We start from the raw sequence: 27,413 nt of genomic DNA on the forward strand, positions 1-27,413 counted from the left end.
GTCTAATTCATTCACAAGATTTCACTATACATTAATTTCACTATCGGGTATAACACATGGAACTATTTATTCCAGGAAACACTTTGCTCTGATTTTTAGCTCGTGTTTTATTGTATTTCATACGATGGGAGACGGAGGACAAAGGCGCAGATGGGAGTACTGGTGGGTTGCTCTGCGTTTCTCTCTGCTGCTGTGCTTCGGGGAGCAGGTTTCTGCACAGATCAGATACTCTATTCCAGAGGAGGTTAAGGAGGGGACCGTTGTTGGAAATATTGCTAAAGATTTGGGTCTTGATGTCACTACTTTGGTGGAGAGACGGTTTCGTATCGTTTCTGGGTCTAAGGACGCTCTTTTCCAGGTAAATCAGAACAATGGCGTCTTGTACGTTCATACGAATATCGACAGAGAGGAACTCTGTGAAGGAAATGCCGCCTGTTTGATAAACCTGAAAATGGTTGTTGAGAATCCTTTAGAAATCCATTATGTAGGAGTTGAGATAATGGATGTTAATGATAACTCGCCCAGTTTTCAAGAAAAAGAGAAACAAGTCGACATTGCAGAGACTACTCTCCCCGGGAAGCGCTTCCAACTGCCCGCAGCGCGTGATCCAGATGTTGGTATTAATGCAGTACGGGTCTACAAGTTAAGCCACAATGACCATTTTGATATGCAAATAAGAGACAGGGGAGATGATAAAATTCCGTTCTTAGTGTTACAGAAGCCCTTGGACAGAGAGAAACAATCTGAACACAGGTTAGTTTTAACAGCCGTCGACGGTGGAAGTCCACCTAGATCAGCCACTCTGAACGTCACCGTCGTTGTTCTCGATTCCAATGACAACCACCCAGTGTTTAGCCAAGAAGTATACTCTATTACTTTGTCTGAAAATGTCCAAGTCGGAACTAGTGTATTACAAGTTAGCGCAACTGATTTGGACGACGGTGTCAATGGCGATGTCGAATATCTCTTTGGTAGTGAACTTGACCCCAAGGTTTATAATGTCTTCAATTTAGATAAAGTTACAGGTGAAATTCGAGTTAAAGGTTACGTTGACTTTGAGGATGTAGATACTTACAAACTAGATGTTCATGCCACCGACACAGGGCAGCCCCCAATGAGCACGGATTGTAGAATCATCATAAAGATACTCGATTTGAATGACAATAAACCTGAAATAGATGTAACGTCCCTCTCTAACATGGTCTCTGAAGATTCGAAACCGGGCACTGTTATTTCTCTCATCAGTGTGACAGATAAAGACTCCGGTATTAATGGGAAAGTTATTTGTCGCCTGTCAGAGAACGTGCCATTTGAATTGAAACCCTCATTTCAGAATAACATGTACTCTTTAGTGACAAAACAACGTTTAGATCGAGAGGCTGTAACACACTATCACATCACAATAACAGCCACTGACTGTGGTCAGCCTCCTCTGTCCACATTCAAAACTCTGAGCGTCCAGATATCAGATGTGAACGATAACAGCCCAGAATTCTCCCAGAACCCCCTCGAGCTGTACCTAGTGGAAAATAACGCTCCCGGTGCGTCCATATTCTCTGTTAGCGCCTCTGATAAAGACTTGAATGAAAATGCTGTCATCTCATATCAAATTGCTAGAGGTGAGGGGAAACACAATGATATGGCATCCTTCCTCAATATTAATTCTGATATTGGACATATTTCTGCGCTAAAAAGCTTTGACTTTGAAAAGCTCAAAACATTTAAATTCCAAGTAGTTGCTACAGACTCTGGAACTCCGTCTCTAAGCAGCAACGTCACAGTGAACGTGTTCATTCTGGATCAGAACGACAACGCTCCAGTGATCTTGTATCCAGTCAGCGCTAACGGTTCCGCTGAAGGTGTGGAGGAGATTCCCCGCAATGTGAACGCAGGACATTTGGTGACTAAAGTGAGAGCCTATGACGCTGATATAGGATATAACGGCTGGTTATTATTTTCACTCCAGGAAGTTACAGATCACAGTCTCTTTAGTTTGGACCGCTATACAGGACAGATCAGGACACTTCGGTCATTCACAGAGACAGACGAGGCTGAGCATAAACTGGTCATACTGGTAAAAGACAATGGGAACGTTTCACTCTCAGCAACAGCTACTGTGATGATCAACGCTGTGGAGCCAAAAGAGGCTTTTGCAGCTTCTGATGTTAAAAGCTCAGTAAATGTCGAGGAGGAGAGCAACGTTACATTTTATTTGATGATTACTTTGGGGTCAGTTTCAGCGCTTTTTCTCGTCAGTATCATCGTGTTGATTGTCATGCAGTGCTCCCAAGCCACAGACTATTCCTCAAAGTATTTACAAGATCCGAATTACGACGGGACACTGTGCCACAGCATCCAGTACAGATCCGGAGACAAACGATACATGTTAGTTGGACCCAGAATGAGTATAGGTTCTACTATAGTCCCGGGCAGCAATGGGAATACTCTAGTGGTCCCAGGAGACAGGAGGAGAGTTTCTGGAGAGGTAAGAGCTGTTTTAAAGTATTTACAATCAATTGAATAATTGTATTGGCAATGTGATTTTTTTTGATTGATTGAGAATGTTTATTTTGGTCCCCTATACAATTCACAATACAGATATAAAAAAACATACACAGTCACAATTCATAACGCCAGGACCAAAAAGGTGCTGAAGCCGTGGCTTATTGCGCCTACCCTTGTTACATGTATGCATGTCCCCCCATGAATGCATAATCAAAACATTGAAACTTTTATAAACAAAATTTCACTTACGCATGTCAACAAAAAGTTCAAAAAATACCAAACAAAAACTATATTTAAACCTCTGTTTTATACTTGTTAATCATCTTATTTTTAAATAATTTTAAAAATCCTTTTAGTGTACTACACATTTTAATTTCCTTTTCAAAAGTATTCCATAAATTAACTCCTTTAACTATTATACATCTTTGTTTTGCATTTGTTCTAATCTTTGTTTTCATAAACATACATATTCCTCTGAGTTCGTAATTACTCTGTCTAACTTGAAATAGTCTCTGGATACAGTCTGGAAGCATCTTATTTTTTACTTTATACATTACTTGTGCCATTTTGAAGTCCACCAATTCTTTAAATTTGAGATCATAGGTGTTTATGAATAATTTGTTAGTTGGTTCTTGATAGGCAGCTCTGTTTATAATTCGTATAGCTCTTTTCTGTAGTAAATAAATTGGATTTGTGATTGTTTTGTATGTGTTTCCCCACACTTCCACACAGTAAGTTATGTATGGAACTATTAGAGAACGGTACAATATGTGTAATGAATTTGGATTAAGTATGTCTTTCGTTTTATGCAGTATTGCAATAGACCTTGATATTTTAGTCTTTAAGTAGTTTATGTGTGTTTTCCAACATAGTTTGTGGTCTATAACAACTCCCAAAAATGTGTTTTCATAAACTCTTTCAATTTCAACATTATCTATCTTGATTTGTACTTGACTATTCATTTTTCGATTTCCAAATATCCCAATTTTGTTTTTTCTAAGTTCAATGACAACTTGTTTGTGTCAAACCATCGTTTTATAGTTTTTAGTTCCGTTTCCACTGTATCCAGAAGCTGCTCCAAATCTTTGCCAGAACAAAATAAATTTGTATCATCTGCAAACAAAACAACATTTAACAACTGATTTAGTTATTACTGAGAGGTATACGATGCGCTCTGCATGATATGACACTTTAAAACACATATCTGTGTATGGTTGGCGTTGTTTTAGCCTTCTATTACAAAGCCGTGTATAATGGTTGCTGTCCATCACCATGGTCCTGAAACTAAAGTTAATCTTTCGTTGTCGAACCACACGATTTTAAACTACTATGTAATTGTTTTGTTCTGATCTGTATAGCTACCTTCCCGCTGTCGTCTCTTCCCATCTCTTTGCTCTCTGTTTAACCTTTCATCATTTACTTAATGCCAATCATTTCAAGTTGTGTGCACGCTGAACTTAATGGGAAATCTTCAGAATCAATTATCTTTGCTCGATTCCAAATCCCGTGCCACAGGGTGTCAGTGTAACACCAGCATAAAGACGGTATATTTTTGTATCAGGCCCTGCCTCATACGGCTGTTTTGTTCTACGTAAACCGAGTGAAGTGATCGGACATCAGAGGAAGACGTGTGCGTTGTTCAGGGATCATTAATGGTCTTTTTTTGTTGCTGAAGGATTGGATTCAGTATGGGTCACTACGAATTGTCTGTATGATCATTAAGATTATATATGTTTAGCTGACAACCGTGTTTTATTGTATTTTTAACGATGGGAGACGGAGGACAAAGGCGCAGATGGGAGTACTGGTGGGTTGCTCTGCGTTTCTCTTTGCTGCTGTGCTTCGGGGAGCAGGTTTCTGCACAGATCAGATACTCTATTCCAGAGGAGGTTAAGGAGGGGACCGTTGTTGGAAATATTGCTAAAGATTTGGGTCTTGACGTCAGTACTTTGGTGGAGAGGCGGTTTCGTATCGTTTCTGGATCTAAGGATTCTCTGTTCCAGGTAAACCTGAACAATGGCGTCTTGTCCGTTCATAAGAATATCGATAGAGAGGAGCTCTGTGATGGCAATGGTGCTTGCATGATGGACCTAAAAATCGTTGTTGAAAACCCTTTAGAGATTCATTATGTAGGAGTTGAAATAACGGATGTAAATGATCATTCTCCCATGTTTCCTGAAAAAGATCAGTATCTAGAAATGGCAGAGAATACTCTCCCCGCTTCTCGCTTCGAACTCCAGACTGCACGAGACCCAGATGTTGGTATTAACTCTGTCCGTTCTTATAAGTTACGTCAAAATGCACATTTTGAATTGGAGTTGATAGACAGTGGAGAAGGCTACAAGATACCGTTTTTAATTTTGCAAAAGCCACTGGACAGAGAGCAAAACACTAAACATGTATTATTTTTGACAGCACTGGATGGCGGGACTCCACCTAGGTCAGGTACTTTGAATATAACTGTTACAGTTCTTGATATAAACGATAACCGTCCTATCTGCAGCCAAGAGGTGTATTCAGTGTCATTCCCAGAAAATGCTTCCATAGGAACTGTTGTCCTTACAGTTAACGCAACCGATGCTGACGAAGGACCAAATGGAGAAGTTGAATACTCTCTGGGTAAAACCATAAAACGTAAAATACACGATATATTTGAATTGGATCAGGTCACCGGTGCCATTAAGATCAAAGGCCAGGTTGATTTTGAAGAGAATGAGGTCTATAGATTAAATGTACAAGCGTCTGATAAAGGACAGCCTTCAACAAGTGTTGATTGCAGAGCTATCATAAAGATAATAGATGTTAATGATAATAAACCAGATATTGATGTAACATCGCTCCTTAATACGGTTCAAGAAGATTCAAAACCAGGAACTGTAATCTCTCTGATCAGTGTGACAGATAAAGATTCTGGCATGAATGGGAAAGTAATTTCAAGTCTATCAGAAAATGTTCCCTTTGAGTTAAAGCCATCATATAAAGAAAATGTTTATTCTGTCGTCACAAAGGAGCCCTTAGATCGAGAACTTGTGTCCCATTATGACATCACAATAACAGCCACTGACTGTGGTCAGCCTCCTCTGTCCACATTCAAAACTCTGAGCGTCCAGATATCAGATGTGAACGATAACAGCCCAGAATTCTCCCAGAACCCCCTCGAGCTGTACTTAGTGGAAAATAACGCTCCCGGTGCGTCCATTTTCTCTGTTAGCGCCTCTGATAAAGACTTGAATGAAAATGCTGTGATCTCATATCACATTGTTAGAGGTGAGGGGAAACACAATGATATGGCATCTTTCTTGAATATTAATTCTGATAATGGACATATTTCCGCGCTAAAGAACTTTGACTTTGAAACTCTTAAAACATTCAATTTCCAAGTAGTTGCTACAGACTCTGGAACTCCGTCTCTAAGCAGTAACGTCACAGTGAACGTGTTCATTCTGGATCAGAACGACAACGCTCCAGTGATCTTGTCTCCAGTCAGCGCTAACGGTTCCGCTGAAGGTGTGGAGGAGATTCCCCGCAATGTGAACGCAGGACATTTGGTGACTAAAGTGAGAGCCTATGACGCTGATATAGGATACAACGGCTGGTTATTATTTTCACTCCTGGAAGTTACAGACCACAGTCTCTTTAGTTTGGACCGCTATACAGGACAGATCAGGACACTTCGGTCATTCACAGAGACAGACGGGGCTGAGCATAAACTGGTCATACTGGTAAAAGACAATGGGAACGTTTCACTCTCAGCAACAGCTACTGTGATTATCAACGCTGTGGAGCCCAAAGAGGCTTTTGCAGCTTCTGATGTTAAAAGCTCAGTAAATGTCGAGGAGGAGAACAACGTTACATTTTATTTGATGATTACTTTGGGGTCAGTTTCAGCGCTTTTTCTCATCAGTATCATCGTGTTGATGGTAATGCAGTGCTCCAAAGCCACAGACTATTCCTCCAAGTATTTACAAGATCCGAACTATGACGGCACACTGTGCCACAGCATCCAGTACAGATCCGGAGACAAACGGTACATGTTAGTTGGACCCAGAATGAGTATAGGTTCTACCATAGTCCCGGGCAGCAATGGGAATACTCTAGTGGTCCCCGGAGACAGGAGGAGAGCTTCTGGAGAGGTAAGAGCTGTTTAGGGATATTTTTAAACGTTTAAATTACGCTACTTATTGTTATTTTTATGAAATGTTATGATTCCAATCACATCAAACCAGTTCTCTGCCTAATTTGCCTCAACGTTTTGTGCAATGTTTTCTCCGTTTGTTGTGAAGGAGAGTGTTGAAAGTCGTTAACATGGTTACTGTTCACTCTCGTGGTTCTGAAATAAACGCTCGAATTTGCGTGTTCGGTAATCTACTGCTTCAGGTGTATTATATTGGGCGATCAGTTTTCTGTTAACTCCTTCGTTTTAGCAAGTCTCTAATTTCTTAATTAATAATTTCTGCTCTCGGCCCACTACAATTATTGGTGTTTGTGTATTTATTGATACATAACGTGTAAATGACGAGTAGGCTATGGGTTATTTGATCAAATAATTGTGTAGATCCTATTCCTGGACCACGTGGGCTATTTGATCAAATAATTGTGGAGATCAGATTCCTGGACCACATGGTGTCAGTGTTATACTAGGTAACAGTGTTGTGCTTTGTACATCAACCCTGCCCCTTAAAGATTCATTTCGTTCCACAAAAATCCTGTCGACATCGGAGACGGCCGTGGTATGTTGAACGGAATAGTCTAATTCATTCACAAGATTTCACTATACATGAATTGCACTATCGGGTATAACACATGGAACTATTTATTCCAGGAAACACTTTGCTCTGATTTTTAGCTCGTGTTTTATTGTATTTCATACGATGGGAGACGGAGGACAAAGGCGCAGATGGGAGTACTGGTGGGTTGCTCTGCGTTTCTCTCTGCTGCTGTGCTTCGGGGAGCAGGTTTCTGCACAGATCAGATACTCTATTCCAGAGGAGGTGAAAGAGGGATTCGTTGTTGGAAATATTGCAAAGGATTTGGGTCTTGATGTCACTACTTTGGTGGAGAGACGGTTTCGTATCGTTTCTGGATCTAAGGACGCTCGGTTCCAGGTAAACCAGAACAATGGTGACTTGTATGTTCATAAGAATATCGACAGAGAGGAGCTCTGTGACGGCAATAGCGCCTGCCTGATGGACCTAAAAATCGTTGTAGAAAACCCTCTCGAAATCCACTATGTCGGTGTAGAAATAGCTGATGTAAATGATAATTCTCCAAATTTCCCTGAAAACGAACAGCACTTAGAAATAACGGAAAACAAGCTCCCAGGAGCGCGCTTTGAACTCCAAACAGCGCGCGATGTCGACGTTGGCGTAAACTCCGTCCGTTTCTATAAATTAAGCCAGAATGACCATTTTGAGTTGGAGTTGAGAGACAGTGGCGAGGGGGACAAAATTCCCTTTTTGATTTTACGGAAACACTTGGACAGGGAAAAGAAGGTCAACCATACTCTGATACTGACATCACTGGACGGAGGGATTCCACCTAGATCTGGCACTCTTAACGTGACCGTTACTGTGCTAGATACAAATGATAATCAGCCTGTATGTGGCGAAGAGGTCTACTCTGTAACGTTACCGGAAAATGCTCCGATTGGCAGACATATAGTAACAGTAAACGCAACAGATGCTGACGAAGGATCAAATGGAAAGGTTCAATACACATTCGGTAAAACAGTAAAGCGTAGAGTGCGTGACATGTTTGAATTGGACAAAGAGACGGGTCAGATTACAGTGAAAGGAACAATTGACTTTGAGGAGGATGAGGTTTATAGATTCAACGTTGAAGCGTCTGATATGGGCCAGCCTCCGATGACTTCCGATTGTAGAGTTGTCATAAAGATACTTGATGAAAATGATAATAAACCAGAAATAGAGGTGACATCTCTCTCAAACACAGTTTCTGAGGATTCAAAGCCTGGGACAGTTATTTCACTAATCAGTGTTACAGACCAAGATTCCGGAATCAATGGTAAAGTCCTTTCAGGTATTACTGAGGAGGTGCCATTTGAATTAAAACCTTCGTTTAAGGTGAATGTATATTCTGTCGTCACAAAAGGGCACCTAGACAGAGAACTCATGGCACATTATGACATCACAATAACAGCCACTGACTGTGGTCAGCCTCCTCTGTCCACATTCAAAACTCTGAGCGTCCAGATATCAGATGTGAACGATAACAGCCCAGAATTCTCCCAGAACCCCCTCGAGCTGTACTTAGTGGAAAATAACGCTCCCGGTGCGTCCATATTCTCTGTTAGCGCCTCTGATAAAGACTTGAATGAAAATGCTGTGATCTCATATCACATTGTTAGAGGTGAGGGGAAACACAATGATATGGCATCTTTCCTCAATATTAATTCTGATATTGGGCATATTTCTGCGCTAAAAAGCTTTGACTTTGAAACCCTCAAAACATTTAAATTCCAAGTAGTTGCTACAGACTCTGGAACTCCGTCTCTAAGCAGCAACGTCACAGTGAACGTGTTCATTCTGGATCAGAACGACAACGCTCCAGTGATCTTGTATCCAGTCAGCGCTAACGGTTCCGCTGAAGGTGTGGAGGAGATTCCCCGCAATGTGAACGCAGGACATTTGGTGACTAAAGTGAGAGCCTATGACGCTGATATAGGATATAACGGCTGGTTATTATTTTCACTCCAGGAAGTTACAGATCACAGTCTCTTTAGTTTGGACCGCTATACAGGACAGATCAGGACACTTCGGTCATTCACAGAGACAGACGAGGCTGAGCATAAACTGGTCATACTGGTAAAAGACAATGGGAACGTTTCACTCTCAGCAACAGCTACTGTGATGATCAACGCTGTGGAGCCAAAAGAGGCTTTTGCAGCTTCTGATGTTAAAAGCTCAGTAAATGTCGAGGAGGAGAGCAACGTTACATTTTATTTGATGATTACTTTGGGGTCAGTTTCAGCGCTTTTTCTCGTCAGTATCATCGTGTTGATTGTCATGCAGTGCTCCAAAGCCACAGACTATTCCTCCAAGTATTTACAAGATCCGAATTATGACGGGACACTGTGCCACAGCATCCAGTACAGATCCGGAGACAAACGGTACATGTTAGTTGGACCCAGAATGAGTATAGGTTCTACTATAGTCCCGGGCAGCAATGGGAATACGCTAGTGGTCCCAGGAGACAGGATGAGAGCTTCTGGAGAGGTAAGAGCTGTTTTAAAGTATTTACAATCAATTGAATAATTGTATTGGCAATGTGATTTAGTTATTACTGAGAGGTATACGATGCGCTCTGCATGATATGACACTTTAAAACACATGTCGGTGTATGGTTGGCGTTGTTTTAGCCTGCTATTACAAAGCCGTGTATAATGGTTGCTGTCCATCACCAATGGTTCTGAAACTAAAGTTAATCTTTCGTTGTCGAACCACACGATTTTAAACTACTATGTAATTGTTTTGTTCTGTTCTGTTCTGTTGCTACTTTCCCGCTGCGTCTCTCCCCATCTCTATGCTCTCTGTGTAACATTTCATCATCAACTTATTGCCAATAATTTCAAGTTGTGTGCACACTGAACTTAATGGGAAATCTTCAGAATCAATTATCTTTGCTCGATTCCAAATCCCGTGCCACAGGGTGTCAGTGTAACACCAGCATTAATACGGTACATTTTTGTATCAGGCCCTGCCTCTTGTACGGCTGTTTTGTTCTACGTAAACCGAGTGAAGTGATCGGACATCAGAGGAAGACGTGTGCGTTGTTCAGGGATCATTAATGGTCTTTTTTGTTGCTGAAGGATTGGATTCAGTATGGGTCACTACGAATTGTCTGTATGATCATTACGATTATATATGTGTTGCTGACAACCGTGTTTTATTGTATTTTTAACGATGGGAGACGGAGGACAAAGGCGCAGATGGGAGTACTGGTGGGTTGCTCTGCGTTTCTCTTTGCTGCTGTGCTTCGGGGAGCAGGTTTCTGCACAGATCAGATACTCTATTCCAGAGGAGGTTAAGGAGGGGACCGTTGTTGGAAATATTGCTAAAGATTTGGGTCTTGACGTCAGTACTTTGGTGGAGAGGCGGTTTCGTATTGTTTCTGGATCTAAGGATTCTCTGTTCCAGGTAAACCAGAACAATGGCGTCCTGTATGTTCATAAGAATATTGATAGAGAGGAGCTCTGTGATGGAAATGGAGTCTGTTTGATAAACCTGAAAACCGTTGTTGAAAACCCTCTAGAAATCCATTATGTGGGTGTAGAGATTACCGACATAAATGACCATTCTCCGAGTTTTCCAGAAACTGAGCAGTACTTGCAAATATCTGAACATGTTCCTCCAGGTACACGCTTCCCAATCCATGCTGCTCGTGACCCTGATATTGGAATAAATTCGGTCCGTTTTTACAAACTAAACCCAATTGATTATTTTGAAATCGAAGTAAGAGACAGTGATGAAGATAAAACACCGTTTTTAGTTTTGAAGAAACAGTTGGATAGAGAGCACAAGACTCAACATGGTTTAATTTTAATGGCACTAGATGGAGGCAGTCCGGTGAGATCAGGACGTCTTAATTTAACAGTCACAGTTCTTGATAGTAATGATAATCGTCCCGTTTTCAGTCAAGATACGTATACAGTTTCTTTACAGGAAAACGCCCCGATTGGTACTGTCGTGATTAGAATAAATGCAACTGATTTAGATGAGGGCGTTAACAAAGAAATAGAATACAGTCTTGGGAAAACACTGAAGAGGAAAGTATATGATGCATTTATGTTAGATAGCGTCACTGGTGATATTCGAGTAAAAGGAAACGTGGACTTCGAGGATATTGAAGTTTACAAACTAGATGTGCAGGCTTCAGACAAAGGTCAACCTCCATGGACAACTGAATGTAGAGTGATCATAAAGATTCAAGACATAAATGATAACACACCCGAGATAGAAGTTACATCACTCTCGAACGTGATTCCTGAAGATACAAAACCAGGAACCGTTATATCTCTCATTAGTGTGACAGATAAAGATTCCGATGTTAACGGTAAGGTGTTGTGTAGTATCACAGATTATGCACCGTTTGATTTGAAGCCATCGTTTCAAGAAAACATGTACTCTCTGGTGACAAAGGGACGTCTAGACAGAGAAATCATGTCAAATTATGACATCACAATAACAGCCACTGACTGTGGTCAGCCTCCTCTGTCCACCTTCAAAACTCTGAGCGTCCAGGTATCAGATGTGAACGATAACAGCCCAGAATTCTCCCAGAACCCCCTCGAGCTGTACTTAGTGGAAAATAACGCTCCCGGTGCGTCCATATTCTCTGTTAGCGCCTCTGATAAAGACTTGAATGAAAATGCTGTGATCTCATATCACATTGTTAGAGGTGAGGGGAAACACAATGATATGGCATCTTTCCTGAATATTAATTCTGATAATGGACATATTTCCGCGCTAAAAAACTTTGACTTTGAAACCCTCAAAACATTTAAGTTCCAAGTTGTTGCTACAGACTCTGGAACTCCGTCTCTAAGCAGCAACGTCACAGTGAACGTGTTCATTCTGGATCAGAACGACAACGCTCCAGTGATCTTGTATCCAGTCAGCGCTAACGGTTCCGCTGAAGGTGTGGAGGAGATTCCCCGCAATGTGAACGCAGGACATTTGGTGACTAAAGTGAGAGCCTATGACGCTGATATAGGATATAACGGCTGGTTATTATTTTCACTCCAGGAAGTTACAGATCACAGTCTCTTTAGTTTGGACCGCTATACAGGACAGATCAGGACACTTCGGTCATTCACAGAGACAGACGAGGCTGAGCATAAACTGGTCATACTGGTAAAAGACAATGGGAACGTTTCACTCTCAGCAACAGCTACTGTGATGATCAACGTTGTGGAGCCCAAAGAGGCTTTTGCAGCTTCTGACGTTAAAAGCTCAGTAAATGTCGAGGAGGAGAACAACGTTACATTTTATTTGATGATTACTTTGGGGTCAGTTTCAGCGCTTTTTCTCATCAGTATCATCGTGTTGATGGTAATGCAGTGCTCCAAAGCCACAGACTATTCCTCCAAGTATTTACAAGATCCGAATTATGACGGGACACTGTGCCACAGCATCCAATACAGATCCGGAGACAAACGGTACATGTTAGTTGGACCCAGAATGAGTATAGGTTCTACCATAGTCCCGGGAAGCAATGGGAATACTCTAGTGGTCCCCGGAGACAGGAGGAGAGCTTCTGGAGAGGTAAGAGCTGTTTAGGGGTATTTTTTAAACGTTTAAATTACGCTACTTATTGTTATTTTTAGATTTTTTTTTTTAAAGAAATGTTATGATTCCAATCACATCAAACCAGTTCTCTGCGTAATTTGCCTCATTGTTTTGTGCAATGTTTTCTCCCTTTGTTGTGAAGGAGAGTGTTGAAAGTCGTTAACATGGTTACTGTTCACTCTCGTGGTTCTGAAACAAACGCTCGAATTTGAATGTTCGGTAACCTACTGCTTCAGGTGTATTACATTTTCTGTTAACTCCTTCGTTTTAGCAAGTCTCTAATTTCTTATGCTCTCGGCCCACTATAATTATTGGTGTTTGTGTATTTATTATTATTTATTATTTTATTAATTATTATTAATTAATTAAATTAAATTATTATTTATTGATACATAACGCCTAAATGAGGAGTAGACTATATGGGCTATTTGATCAAATAATTGTGGAGATCAGATTCCTGGACCACATGGTGTCAGTGTTATACTAGGTAACAGTGTTGTGCTTTGTACATCAACCCTGCCCCTTAAAGATGCATTTCGTTCCACAAAAACCCTGTCGACATCGGAGACGGCCGTGGTATGTTGAACGGAATAGTCTAATTCATTCACAAGATTTCACTATACATGAATTGCACTATCGGGTATAACACATGGAACTATTTATTCCAGGAAACACTTTGCTCTGATTTTTAGCTCGTGTTTTATTGTATTTCATACGATGGGAGACGGAGGACAAAGGCGCAGATGGGAGTACTGGTGGGTTGCTCTGCGTTTCTCTCTGCTGCTGTGCTTCGGGGAGCAGGTTTCTGCTCAGATCAGATACACTATTCCAGAGGAGGTTAAGGAGGGATTCGTTGTTGGAAATATTGCAAAGGATTTGGGTCTTGATGTCACTACTTTGGTGGAGAGACGGTTTCGTATCGTTTCTGGATCTAAGGACGCTCTGTTCCAGGTAAATCAGAACAATGGCGTCTTGTCCGTTCATAAGAATATCGACAGAGAGGAGCTCTGTGAAGGAAATGCCGCCTGTTTGATAAACCTGAAAATGGTTGTTGAGAATCCTTTAGAAATCCATTATGTAGGAGTTGAAATTATGGATGTTAATGATAACTCGCCCAGTTTCCAAGAGAAAGATAAACAAGTCGACATATGGGAGTCTACTCTCCCCGGGAAGCGCTTCCAACTGCCCGCAGCGCGTGATCCAGATGTTGGTATTAATGCAGTACGGGTCTACAAGTTAAGCCACAATGAACATTTAGATATGCAAATGAGAGACGGGGGAGATGACAAAATTCCGTTCTTAGTGTTACAGAAGCCCTTGGACAGAGAGAAACAATCTGAACACAGGCTAGTTTTAACAGCCGTCGACGGTGGAAGTCCACCTAGATCAGCCACTCTGAACGTCACCGTCGTTGTTCTCGATTCCAATGACAACCACCCAGTGTTTAGCCAAGAAGTATACTCTGTTACTTTGTCTGAAAATGTCCAAGTCGGAACTAGTGTATTACAAGTTAGCGCAACTGATTTGGATGACGGTGTCAATGGCAATGTTGAATATCTCTTTGGTAGTGAACTTGACCCCAAGGTTTATAATGTCTTCAATTTAGATAAAGTTACAGGTGAAATTCGAGTTAAAGGTTACGTTGACTTTGAGGATGTAGATACTTACAAACTAGATGTTCATGCCACCGACACAGGGCAGCCCCCAATGAGCACTGATTGTAGAATCATTATAAAGATACTCGATTTGAATGACAATCAACCTGAAATAGATGTAACGTCCCTCTCTAACATGGTCTCTGAAGATTCGAAACCGGGCACTGTTATTTCTCTCATCAGTGTGACAGATAAAGACTCCGGTATTAATGGGAAAGTTATTTGTAGCCTGTCAAAGGACGTGCCATTTGAATTGAAACCCTCATTTCAGGATAACATGTACTCTTTAGTGACCAATCAACGTTTAGATCGAGAGGCTGTAACACACTGTGACATCACAATAACAGCCACTGACTGTGGTCAGCCTCCTCTGTCCACATTCAAAACTCTGAGCGTCCAGATATCAGATGTGAACGATAACAGACCGAAATTCTCCCAGAACCCCCTCGAGCTGTACCTAGTGGAAAATAACGCTCCCGGTGCGTCCATATTCTCTGTTAGCGCCTCTGATAAAGACTTGAATGAAAATGCTGTCATCTCATATCAAATTGTTAGAGGTGAGGGGAAACACAATGATATGGCATCCTTCCTCAATATAAATTCTGATATTGGACATATTTCTGCGCTAAAAAGCTTTGACTTTGAAACCCTCAAAACATTTAAATTCCAAGTTGTTGCTACAGACTCTGGAACTCCGTCTCTAAGCAGCAACGTCACAGTGAACGTGTTCATTCTGGATCAGAACGACAACGCTCCAGTGATCTTGTATCCAGTCAGCGCCAATGGTTCCGCTGAAGGTGTGGAGGAGATTCCCCGCAATGTGAACGCAGGACATTTGGTGACTAAAGTGAGAGCCTATGACGCTGATATAGGATATAACGGCTGGTTATTATTTTCACTCCAGGAAGTTACAGACCACAGTCTCTTTAGTTTGGACCGCTATACAGGACAGATCAGGACACTTCGGTCATTCACAGAGACAGACGAGGCTGAGCATAAACTGGTCATACTGGTAAAAGACAATGGGAACGTTTCACTCTCAGCAACAGCTACTGTCATTATCAACGCCGTGGAGCCCAAAGAGGCTTTTGCAGCTTCTGATGTTAAAAGCTCAGTAAATGTCGAGGAGGAGAACAACGTTACATTTTTTTTGATGATTACTTTGGGGTCCGTTTCAGCGCTTTTTCTCATCAGTATCATCGTGTTGATTCTCATGCAGTGCTCCAAAGCCACAGACCTTTCCTCCAAGTATTTACAAGATCCGAATTATGACGGGACACTGTGCCACAGCATCCAGTACAGATCCGGAGACAAACGATACATGTTAGTTGGACCCAGAATGAGTATAGGTTCTACTATAGTCCCGGGCAGCAATGGGAATACTCTAGTGGTCCCCGGAGACAGGAGGAGAGCTTCTGGAGAGGTAAGAGCTGTTTACACAGATTCACACACATAGTTAGATAGTCTTTCATTTTTTGTTTTGCGATTTGAGTCGACACTATTGCGAGGTGTATATTGCAATCCATGAAATTACGTGTGTTGTTTGGGTGATTGGGATACCGAAATTGATTATATTGTCCGTGCGTAATGGAGAAGAGTGTGCGCATTTTCTGGATCTGTTACTGCTCACTTGTTATGCTCATGTTTGCTCATGTTTCCAGACATTATCCATGTACCTGCCTCCACATCAGTCTATCTCACAATGTCCATCCACCCTTCTTTCGCCACTATATTGATACATTTCTTTAGATATAAATCTACGGATTTAAAAAAACAGAAAATTATTCAAAGAATATTTAGCAACTCGACTAGTTATTGAATTCATCCAGATGCCCGAGCCACAGAGTGTCAGTGTAACACAAGGGTATTCTCCGGTGCTTCGTGTTAAGCCCTGCCCCTTATTGGGCTGTTCTTACCATACCGAGCCAAGCCGAGGCAACGGTGAATGGACATCTGAACCAGACGTGCGATGATGGTTGAACATATTTGTCCTCTGTTTCGGTGCCTAAGTATTAGATTCCGTATGGACTGACCCTCCGATCTGAAGGATTGTACATTCGATTTTTGCACCGTGTTTTATTGTTATTTTAATGATGGGAGACGGAGGACAAAGGCGCAGACGGGAGTATTGGTGGGTTGCTCTGCGTTTCTCTCTGCTGCTGTGCTTCGGGGAGCAGGTTTCTGCACAGATCAGATACTCTATTCCAGAGGAGGTGAAAGAGGGATCCGTTGTTGGAAATATTGCTAAAGATTTGGGTCTTGACGTCAGTACTTTGGTGGAGAGGCGGTTTCGTATCGTTTCTGGTTCTGAGGACGCTCCGTTCCAGGTAAACCAGAACAATGGCGTCCTGTATGTTCATAAGAATATTGATAGAGAGGAGCTTTGTGATGGCAATGGTGCTTGCATGATGGACCTTAAAATCGTTGTTGAAAATCCGCTGGAGGTCCATTATGTTGGTGTGGAAATAACTGATGTAAATGACAATTCTCCGATCTTCCAAGTAAAAGAACAGCATTTGGAGATGTCTGAAAGCACTCGTACAGGGGCGCGCTTCGAACTCCAGACCGCACGTGATCAAGACATGGGGACCAATTCTGTCCGTTTGTATAAACTAAGTCAGAATGACCATTTTGACATTCAATTACGAGATAGTGGAGAAGGGGATAAAATCCCATTTTTAATTCTACAGAAACCTCTAGATAGGGAACTAAACACAATGCACACCTTAATATTAACGGCAAGCGACGGTGGTAATCCACCGAGGTCAGGTACTCTGAATGTGACGATTACTGTTCTTGATATGAATGATAATCATCCTGTTTTTAGTCAGGATGTGTATACAGTATCGTTACAGGAAAACGCAGCTATAGGGACAATTATAATTACTGTTAACGCCACTGATTCAGACGACGGTCCAAATGGAGAAATTGAGTATACGCTCGGTAAAACCATGAAGCGCAAAGTATATGATATTTTCAATTTAGACAGCGTTACTGGAGCAATAACAGTGAAAGGGCAAATTGACTTTGAGGAGGATGACGTATATAGACTAAATATACAGGCCTCCGACAAGGGACATCCTCCAACAAGTGTTGACTGTAGAGTTAATATAAAGATAATAGATGTTAACGATAATAAACCAGAGATCGATGTTACCTCTCTCTCAAATACAGTGGCTGAAGATTCAAAACCAGGAACTGTCATATCTCTTATTAGTGTGACAGATAAAGACTCCAGCATGAATGGGAAAGTAATATCAAGTATATCAGAAAACGTCCCTTTTGAGTTAAAGCCATCATATAAAGAAAATGTGTATTCTGTCGTCACAAAGGGGCGCTTAGATCGAGAGCTTGTATCACATTATGACATCACAATAACAGTGACTGACTGTGGTCAGCCTCCTCTGTCCACAGTCAAAACTCTGAGCGTCCAGATATCAGATGTGAACGATAACAGACCGGAATTCTCCCAGAACCCCCTCGAGCTGTACTTAGTGGAAAATAACGCTCCCGGTGCGTCCATATTCTCTGTTAGCGCCTCTGATAAAGACTTGAATGAAAATGCTGTGATCTCATATCACATTGTTAGAGGTGAGGGGAAACACAATGATATGGCATCTTTCCTGAATATTAATTCTGATAATGGACATATTTCCGCGCTAAAAAGCTTTGACTTTGAAACCCTCAAAACATTTAACTTCCAAGTTGTTGCTACAGATTCTGGAACTCCGTCTCAAAGTAGCAACGTCACAGTGAACGTGTTCATTCTGGATCAGAACGACAACGCTCCAGTGATCTTGTATCCAGTCAGCGCTAACGGTTCCGCTGAAGGTGTGGAAGAGATTCCCCGCAATGTGAACGCAGGACATTTGGTAACTAAAATGAGAGCCTATGACGCTGATATAGGATATAACGGCTGGTTATTATTTTCACTCCAAGAAGTTACAGACCACAGTCTCTTTAGTTTGGACCGCTATACAGGACAGATCAGGACACTTCGGTCATTCACAGAGACAGACGAGGCTGAGCATAAACTGGTCATACTGGTCAAAGACAATGGGAACGTTTCACTCTCAGCAACAGCTACTGTGATGATCAACATTGTGGAGCCCAAAGAGGCTTTTGCAGCTTCTGATGTTAAAAGCTCAGTAAATGTCGAGGAGGAGAACAACGTTACATTTTATTTGATGATAACTTTGGGGTCAGTTTCAGCGCTTTTTCTCGTCAGTATCATCGTGTTGATTGTCATGCAGTGCTCCAAAGCCACAGACTATTCCTCCAAGTATTTACAAGATCCGAATTATGACGGGACACTGTGCCACAGCATCCAGTACAGATCCGGAGACAAACGGTACATGTTAGTTGGACCCAGAATGAGTATAGGTTCTACTATAGTCCCGGGCAGCAATGGGAATACTCTAGTGGTCCCCGGAGACAGGAGGAGAGCTTCTGGAGAGGTAAGAACTATATTTAACTTTGTAAGCCTTTGTACGTTGTTGATGTGCCTATTCCGTTTATTTGGTTTTAATTCATGCAGTCTGGTCGTCCCTACAAAATGAACGTTTTTTCCTCGTCTGTTCCTCGAACGTTTTTTTCAAAATGAACGTTTTTTTCCTCCTGGATTCATCATTATAATGTCCATTCCTTAAATGAGGAGTATTTCGTTCGAATTTCGTTCGAATTTCGTTAACGATTAAAGAGTAATTCCATCGTGTAATTTACCTACCATTTCCTTACATTTGCAGATATTTTAAACTGATTGTTTTTTTATGTTGTGACCAGTAAGAGATTATTTTGTAGACCTTGTACTTTATTTGTTTTGAGATTTCGTTGAATGGCGCATGGTGTCGCTATCCTTCTGTGGTATATGTGCTGGTTAATGACACACGTTTTGTTGAAAGCCCTCCCCTATTTTTCGTGTTTGAAAATCATACAGGAGACGAGTACTGAATGTGCGGCACCTAGGATACTATCGTTATGGATGCTTGCTTGGAAATGTTTTGTGGATATTCAATTTATCAAGCGTTTTCTTTGTAAAACAGTCTGCAATGGTGCGATAGTAACAGGGCATAACAAAATGATACACGGACAGAGAAATAAGGTACCTCGCGGGGTGCTGATGCGTTATTTATTTTTGTTGTGCATTTTCCGAGGGGCTTATTGTCAGATTCGCTATTCCATCGCGGAGGAGTCGAAACAAGGCACTATTGTGGGAGACGTGGCGAAGGATTTGGGGTTCGGTGTGGATAAACTGGCAGAGCGAAGGTTTCGGATTGTATCGGGCTCTAAGGAAGGTCTTTTGCAGATAAATCAAGACAATGGCGTGTTGTATGTGAACAAAAACATCGACAGGGAGGAGCTCTGTGAGAAAAGCAGCATTTGCTTGATAAACCTAAAAACCGTCTCGGAAAATCCATTGGAAATCCATTATGTGGAGGTAGAAATTATAGATATTAATGACCATTCTCCGATTTTTCCGGAAAAAGTAAAGCGTTTGGAAATATCAGAGAGTCTAATGCTCCAAGGAACGCGCTTCCCTCTGGACGCTGCGCATGATCCTGATGTGGGAGCGAATAGCCTCCGTAAGTACACTCTCAGTCCAAACGAATACTTCGAATTAGATGTTAAAACTCGCGGTGAAGATAAAATTCCTTTCTTGATTTTGAAAAAGCCGCTAGACAGAGAGCAGCAACCAGAAATAGTGTTAGTCTTAACAGCGTTTGACGGAGGTAAGCCAGAGAGAACTGGCTTGGTCAATATAACCATTAATGTTATTGACATCAATGATAATGTTCCCGTTTTCGACCGACAGGTGTATACAGTGACATTAGAGGAAAACTCTCCCTTGGGGACCTCTGTTCTACGGTTGCACGCCACAGATTTAGATGATGGCGCGAACGGAGAGATTGCATACACATTTGACAATAGTCTTAAAAACAAAGCCTTTGATTTATTCGAAATAAATGCCGTCACAGGTGAGATCAAAGTGAAAGGATTAGTAGACTTCGAAGAGCAGAGCGTTTACGAAATTGACGTACAGGCTTCTGATATGGGTCAAGTGAGCTTGACAGGTCACTGCAGTGTCGTCATAAACGTGAAAGATGTAAATGACAACGCACCTGAGATGGACGTGACGTCCCTGTCGAGCCAACTCCCCGAGAACGCTCGAGCTGGCACAGCGGTAGCTCTGATCAGTGTGTCAGATCTGGACTCCGGTGAAAATGGCCTTGTCATCTGTACAGTATCAGACAACATCCCTTTCGAATTAAAACCGTCATTTCAGAAAAATATGTACTCTTTGATAACTAAAAGTCGTCTGGATAGAGAATCAGAGCCGAGGTATTCAGTAACCATAACTGCCACGGATAAAGGAGACCCTGCCTTATCTTCCCTTAAAACTATCATCATCCATATCTCAGATGTAAACGATAACAGCCCTGTATTTTCCCAAAGTCCATATACTTTTTATGTTGCAGAAAACAATGTTCCAGGCACGTCTGTCTTTTCCTTGACTGCATCTGATCGAGACTTAGAAGAAAACGCTCATCTTTCGTATCATATTTGGAAAGGAGAAGGAGCTGATACCCCCATCGTATCATACCTAAATATTAATTCTGATGGTAACATTTACGCGCTAAAGAGTTTTGACTTCGAAACTGTGAAAACATTTAAGTTCCAAGTTGTTGCTACAGACTCTGGAACTCCGTCTCTAAGCAGCAACGTCATAGTGAACGTGTTCATTCTGGATCAGAACGACAACGCTCCAGTGATCTTGTATCCAGTCAGCGCTAACGGTTCCGCTGAAGGTGTGGCGGAGATTCCCCGCAATGTGAACGCAGGACATTTGGTGACTAAAGTGAGAGCCTATGACGCTGATATAGGATATAACGGCTGGTTATTATTTTCACTCCAGGAAGTTACAGACCACAGTCTCTTTACTTTGGACCGCTATACAGGACAGATCAGGACACTTCGGTCATTCACAGAGACAGACGAGGCTGAGCATAAACTGGTCATACTGGTAAAAGACAATGGGAACGTTTCACTCTCAGCAACAGCTACTGTGATGATCAACGCTGTGGAGCCCAAAGAGGCTTTTGCAGCTTCAGATGTTAAAAGCTCAGTAAATGTCGAGGAGGAGAACAACGTTACATTTTATTTGATGATTACTTTGGGGTCAGTTTCAGCGCTTTTCCTAGTCAGTATCATCGTGTTGATTGTCATGCAGTGCTCCAAAGCCACAGACTATTCCTCCAAGTATTTACAAGATCCGAATAACGACGGGACACTGTGCCACAGCATCCAGTACAGATCCGGAGACAAACGGTACATGTTAGTTGGACCCAGAATGAGTATAGGTTCTACTATAGTCCCGGGCAGCAATGGGAATACTCTAGTGGTCCCCGGAGACAGGAGGAGAGCTTCTGGAGAGGTAAGACTTGAATAAGCTTTTATAATTTTATTTTTTTTATTTTTATCAAATTACTTACCATAGGCCTGCTTGATGATACATTAATATCTTTAGGGACCGAAAGTGTGTTTTATTGTCTACATATAAATATATATTCAGATGAGTGGCACATACTGTATATGTTGTTTTGGAGTGAAAGGGTTGTCCTCAAAGCTGGACCAAGCGCTGTCCATTGAGGAGGTGCTGAATTGTTGCAGAGGTCATTGAGCATTTTTTCTGGACATACACATAACTTAGAGGCTACACGAGCGTAAAGTAGGCGAGTCGCCTCTTCAAATACATTGATTTATGTATGTGGAAGACACTTATTGTAGGCTACCGGCCTCTCGTTAACGATGTACTTTGTACATACATATTATGAAACCTGTTTAGCGGTTGTTAATTGTTTCAGGTGTATTTTGCACGGATAGCATTCGATATTGGTTTCAATTTGTTTTAACAACCGTGCAATGTGAGACATAATCGCATGGTGTCAGTACGTTACTATAGTATACAGCTCCCGCTCCTTTCGTCATATCGTTGAATCCGCCCCTTCGTTGGTTTTCTATTCAGTATCTCAAAGACGAGCACACAGCCCTGAGCTTTCAAGATAAATATTTGGAGACCGTGTTTGGCGAAAATCCGAAATCAACATCGTTTTTCCTCTTGAGAAATTATCATGCGAATGTAATGGATATGCAGTTGTTTGCTACAGAGGCGTAGTGGACGTGTTGTGGATTATTTTGTATCTTCTGAACATGGAACAAAGAGGACGCGGGACATGGCGAAAGCGACGACAGTGGGTCGCCTACATGGTTGCTTTGGCTCTCTTTCTCAGCGGGGCTTCGGCGCAGTTAATATACTCTGTCTCTGAAGAGGTTAAGGATGGAACTGTCGTGGGGAATATAGCTAAGGATTTGGGATTAGATCTCAGCACCCTGAAACAAAGAGGATTCAGAATTGTATCAGGTTCGACTGAACCCCTTTTCCAGGTAAATCAGAACGACGGCATCTTATATGTGAAAAGAAAAATAGACAGAGAGGAGGTGTGTGAACGGAGCAGCGTGTGTTTGATCAACCTGAAAACGGTGCTAGAAAACCCGCTGGAGATCCATTATGTCGAGGTGGAAGTTCTGGATGTGAACGACCATTCTCCCAGCTTCCCCGAGAAAGAGAAACGGTTAGAGATTTCAGAGTCTGCGTTACCAGGTGCGCGATTTCAACTCCAAGCTGCGCGCGACCCAGATGGAGGCCAATACTCTATACAACAATATAAACTCAGTCACACTGAGCATTTTCGTTTGGAAGTTAAAGATAGAGGGGAAGACCGTAAAATCCCTTATTTGGTTTTACAGAAGCAGTTAGACAGGGAGGCTGTTAGGAGGCATGTTTTGCATCTTACAGCCATTGACGGAGGAAGACCAGCGAAGTCTGGTACTATCGAAATACACGTAGAGGTACTTGATGTTAATGACAATTCACCTTTTTTTACTAAAGATGTATACTCTGTAATGCTGAGTGAAAATGCCCCAGTTGGAGCAACAGTTATTCAGGTAAATGCAACCGATTTCGACGAAGGTGCTAACAGTGAAATTATATATTCTTTTGGTAATGAAGTAGATAGCAAATTACTAGAGTTGTTTTGTTTAGATCCAATTACTGGTGAAATAACTGTTAAAGGACCAATAGATTTCGAGGAAAACAATATCTATGAATTTGATATTCAGGCATCTGATAAGGGACATGTTCCTTTCACCACTGACAAAAGCGTAATAATAAATATAGTTGATGTCAATGATAATGCGCCAGAGATAGAAGTGACATCCTTCTCTAACGCAATTCCTGAGGATGCTAGACCCGGAACTACGGCCGCATTAATCAGTGTTAATGATTTGGATTCTGGTCTTAATGGGAAAGTTATCTGCTCTATACTTGATGATGTCCCTTTCAAACTGCTACCGTCTTTAAAAGATAACATGTACTCTGTCGTTACCAAGTCACCACTGGATAGGGAGAAACAATCTCAATATGAAATAACAATAGTGGCAAAAGACGCAGGAGAACCAGCCTTGTCATCTGTAAAGACTATAAGTGTTGTTGTATCAGATGTGAATGATAACAAACCAGAGTTTTCACTGAGTCCCTATACTTTCTATGTCACTGAAAATAACGATCCAGGTGCCTCTGTGTTTTCAGTTAGTGCCTCTGATAGAGACTTAAATGAAAACGCAGTTGTTTCATATCACATTCTTAGAAATGGTGGCAACGAGAATAAATTATCAGCTTTTCTAAACATTCATCCTGAAAATGGGAACATATTGGCTCTAAAAAGCTTTGACTTTGAGACACTTAAAACTTTCCATTTCCAAGTTGTTGCTACAGACTCTGGAACTCCGTCTCTAAGCAGCAACGTCACAGTGAACGTGTTCATTCTGGATCAGAACGACAACGCTCCAGTGATCTTGTATCCAGTCAGCGCTAACGGTTCCGCTGAAGGTGTGGAGGAGATTCCCCGCAATGTGAACGCAGGACATTTGGTGACTAAAGTGAGAGCCTATGACGCTGATATAGGATATAACGGCTGGTTATTATTTTCACTCCAGGAAGTTACAGACCACAGTCTCTTTAGTTTGGACCGCTATACAGGACAGATCAGGACACTTCGGTCATTCACAGAGACAGACGTGGCTGAGCATAAACTGGTCATACTGGTCAAAGACAATGGGAACGTTTCACTCTCAGCAACAGCTACTGTGATGATCAACGCTGTGGAGCCCAAAGAGGCTTTTGCAGCTTCAGATGTTAAAAGCTCAGTAAATGTCGAGGAGGAGAACAACGTTACATTTTATTTGATGATTACTTTGGGGTCAGTTTCAGCGCTTTTCCTCGTCAGTATCATCGTGTTGATTGTCATGCAGTGCTCCAACGCCACAGACCTTTCCTCCAAGTATTTACAAGATCCGAATTATGACGGGACACTGTGCCACAGCATCCAGTACAGATCCGGAGACAACCGGTACATGTTAGTTGGACCCAGAATGAGTATAGGTTCTACTATAGTCCCGGGCAGCAATGGGAATACTCTCGTGGTCCCCGGAGACAGGAGGAGAGCTTCTGGAGAGGTAAGACTTGAATAAGCTTTTATAATTTGATTCTTTTTTTTTTATCAAATTACTTACCATAGGCCTGCTTGATGATACATTAATATCTTTAGGGACCGAAAGTCTGTTTTATTGTCTACATATAAATATATATATATTCAGATGAGTGGCACATACTGTATTATGTTGTTTTGGAGTGAAAGGGTTGTCCTCAAAGCTGGACCAAGCGCTGTCCATTGAGGAGGTGCTGAATTGTTGCAGAGGTCATTGAGCATTTTTTCTGGACATACACATAACTTAGAGGCTACACGTGCGTAAAGTAGGCGAGTCGCCTCTTCAAATACATTGATTTATGTATGTGGAAGACACTCATTGTATAGGCTACCGGCCTCTCGTTAACGATGTACTTTGTATATTATGAAACCTGTTTAGCGGTTGTTAATTGTTTCAGGTGTATTTTGTACCTGTACATTCGATATTGGTTTAAATTTGTTTTAACAACCGTGCAATGTGAGATAGAATCGCATGGTGTCAGTACTTTACTAGAATACAGCTCCCGCTACTTTCGTCATATCGTTGAGTCCGCCTCTTCATTGCATTGATATTCAGTGTCTCAGAGACGAGCCCACAGATGTGCGCTTTCAGGAGAAATATTTGGAGACTGTGTTTGGCGAAAATCCGACATCAATATACGTTTGACTATATTGAGAGATGATATGCGAATATAATGGATAGGCAGTTGTTGGCAGAGGCGTAGTGGACGTGTTGTTGATTATTTAGTATTTTCTAAACATGGAACAAAGAGGATGCGGGCCATTGCGGGAGCGACGGCGGTGGGTCGCCTACATGGTTGCTTTGGTTCTCTTTTTCTGCGGGGCTTCGGCTCAGTTAAGATACTCTGTCTCTGAAGAGGTTAAGGATGGAACTGTCGTGGGAAACATAGCTAAGGATTTGGGATTAAATCGGAACACCTTGAAGGAGAGGGGATTTCGAGTCGTATCTGGCTCGACCGAGCCCCTTTTCCAGGTAAATCAGAACGACGGCGTCTTGTATGTGAAAGGAAAAATAGACAGAGAGGAGGTGTGTGAACGGAGCAGCGTGTGTCTGGTCGACCTGAAAACGGTGCTAGAAAACCCGCTGGAGATCCATTATGTCGCCGTGGAGGTTCTGGATGTAAATGACCACTCGCCCAGCTTTCCGGAGGAAGAAAAACGTTTAGAGATTTCCGAGTCCATGTTACCAGGGGTGCGATTCCAGCTACAAGCTGCGCGCGACGCTGATGTTGGCCCGTTCTCTGTTCAGCAGTATAAACTCAGTCATAATGAGCATTTCCGTTTGGAAGTTAAGGAACGAGGCAAGGATGGTAAAATCCCTGTTTTGAACCTACTGAAACCGCTAGATAGGGAAACCACGAGGAGTCATAGATTGCTGCTCACAGCCATTGACGGTGGAAAACCTCCTCGATCTGGAACTGTGGATATAATTGTGGATGTATTAGATGTAAATGATAATATGCCCATTTTTACCAAAGAGGCATACTCTATAATGTTGAATGAAAATTCACCCATTGGCACAACAGTTGTGCAAGTGAACGCTACGGATTTAGACGATGGTTTAAACGGTGAGGTGATTTACTCTTTCGGTAATGATGTAAATAATAATTTACGCAAACTGTTCGATATTGACAGCGATACGGGTGAAATAATTGTGAAAGGACAGATAGACTTTGAGCTAGAAGACAGCTATGAAATAGACATAAAGGCATCTGACAAAGGACAGGTGCCTTTTAAAACGGACAAAAGTGTAATTGTAAAAATTGTTGACGTCAACGACAATGCCCCTGAGATAGAAGTGACGTCATTTTCTAACGCAGTCCCTGAAGACTCTAGAATCGGAACCACAGTGGCATTAATCAGTGTTAAGGATCTAGACTCTGGTCTGAATGGGAAAGTTATCTGTTCTATACGTGATGATGTCCCTTTCAAACTAATACCGTCTTTAAAAGATAACATGTACTCTGTAGTCACCAAGTCACCACTGGATAGGGAGAAACAATCTCAATATGATATAACAATAGTAGCAAAAGACGCAGGAGAACCAGCCTTGTCATCTGTAAAGACTATAAGTGTTGTTGTATCAGATGTGAATGATAACAAACCAGAGTTTTCACTGAGTCCCTATACTTTCTATGTCACTGAAAATAACGACCCAGGCGCCTCTGTGTTTTCAGTTAGCGCCTCTGATAGAGACTTAAATGAAAATGCACTTATTTCATATCACATTATGAGAGACGGTGGCGACAACAACAAATTAGCATCATTCCTAAACATTCATCCTGAAAATGGGAAACTATTGGCACTAAAAAGCTTTGACTTTGAAACTCTTAAAACGTTCC

The 27,413-nt window shown here is 41.8% G+C and overlaps 4 protein-coding genes across 4 annotated transcripts in view; all 4 read left to right on the forward strand.

Annotated features, from left to right (window-relative positions):
* Positions 1–124: 124 nt before the first annotated feature.
* The window catches only part of LOC308152210 (protocadherin alpha-8-like), a gene marked incomplete at both ends in the record, with an annotated part of 162,064 nt that continues 134,775 nt past the window's right edge, over positions 125–27,413 (forward strand). Inside the window, one exon of the mRNA XM_080525134.1 lies at positions 125–2,485. Within this exon, the coding sequence (XP_080381260.1) occupies positions 125–2,485 (2,361 nt within the window). The remainder of the gene's footprint in view (positions 2,486–27,413) is intronic.
* Positions 4,275–6,653, forward strand: LOC308152220 (protocadherin alpha-8-like; the record flags this gene model as incomplete). The annotated part of the gene is made up of 1 exon (XM_080525144.1): positions 4,275–6,653. The coding sequence occupies one exon, from the start codon at positions 4,275–4,277 to the stop codon at positions 6,651–6,653; it is 2,379 nt and encodes a 792-aa protein (XP_080381270.1).
* LOC308153103 (protocadherin alpha-8-like) lies at positions 7,377–12,975 on the forward strand (the record flags this gene model as incomplete). Its single annotated transcript, XM_080526198.1, has 3 exons — positions 7,377–9,740; positions 12,624–12,788; positions 12,955–12,975. 3 exons carry the CDS (start codon positions 7,377–7,379, stop codon positions 12,973–12,975), a joined length of 2,550 nt encoding a protein of 849 aa, XP_080382324.1.
* On the forward strand, positions 13,530–27,272 carry LOC308153104 (uncharacterized protein; the record flags this gene model as incomplete). Its single annotated transcript, XM_080526199.1, has 5 exons — positions 13,530–15,890; positions 18,760–18,924; positions 19,635–21,899; positions 24,944–25,039; positions 27,249–27,272. 5 exons carry the CDS (start codon positions 13,530–13,532, stop codon positions 27,270–27,272), a joined length of 4,911 nt encoding a protein of 1,636 aa, XP_080382325.1.

This window comes from Nansenia antarctica (assembly GCF_963989245.1).
Source record: "Nansenia antarctica genome assembly, chromosome: 3".
Taxonomy (NCBI): domain Eukaryota; kingdom Metazoa; phylum Chordata; class Actinopteri; order Argentiniformes; family Microstomatidae; genus Nansenia; species Nansenia antarctica.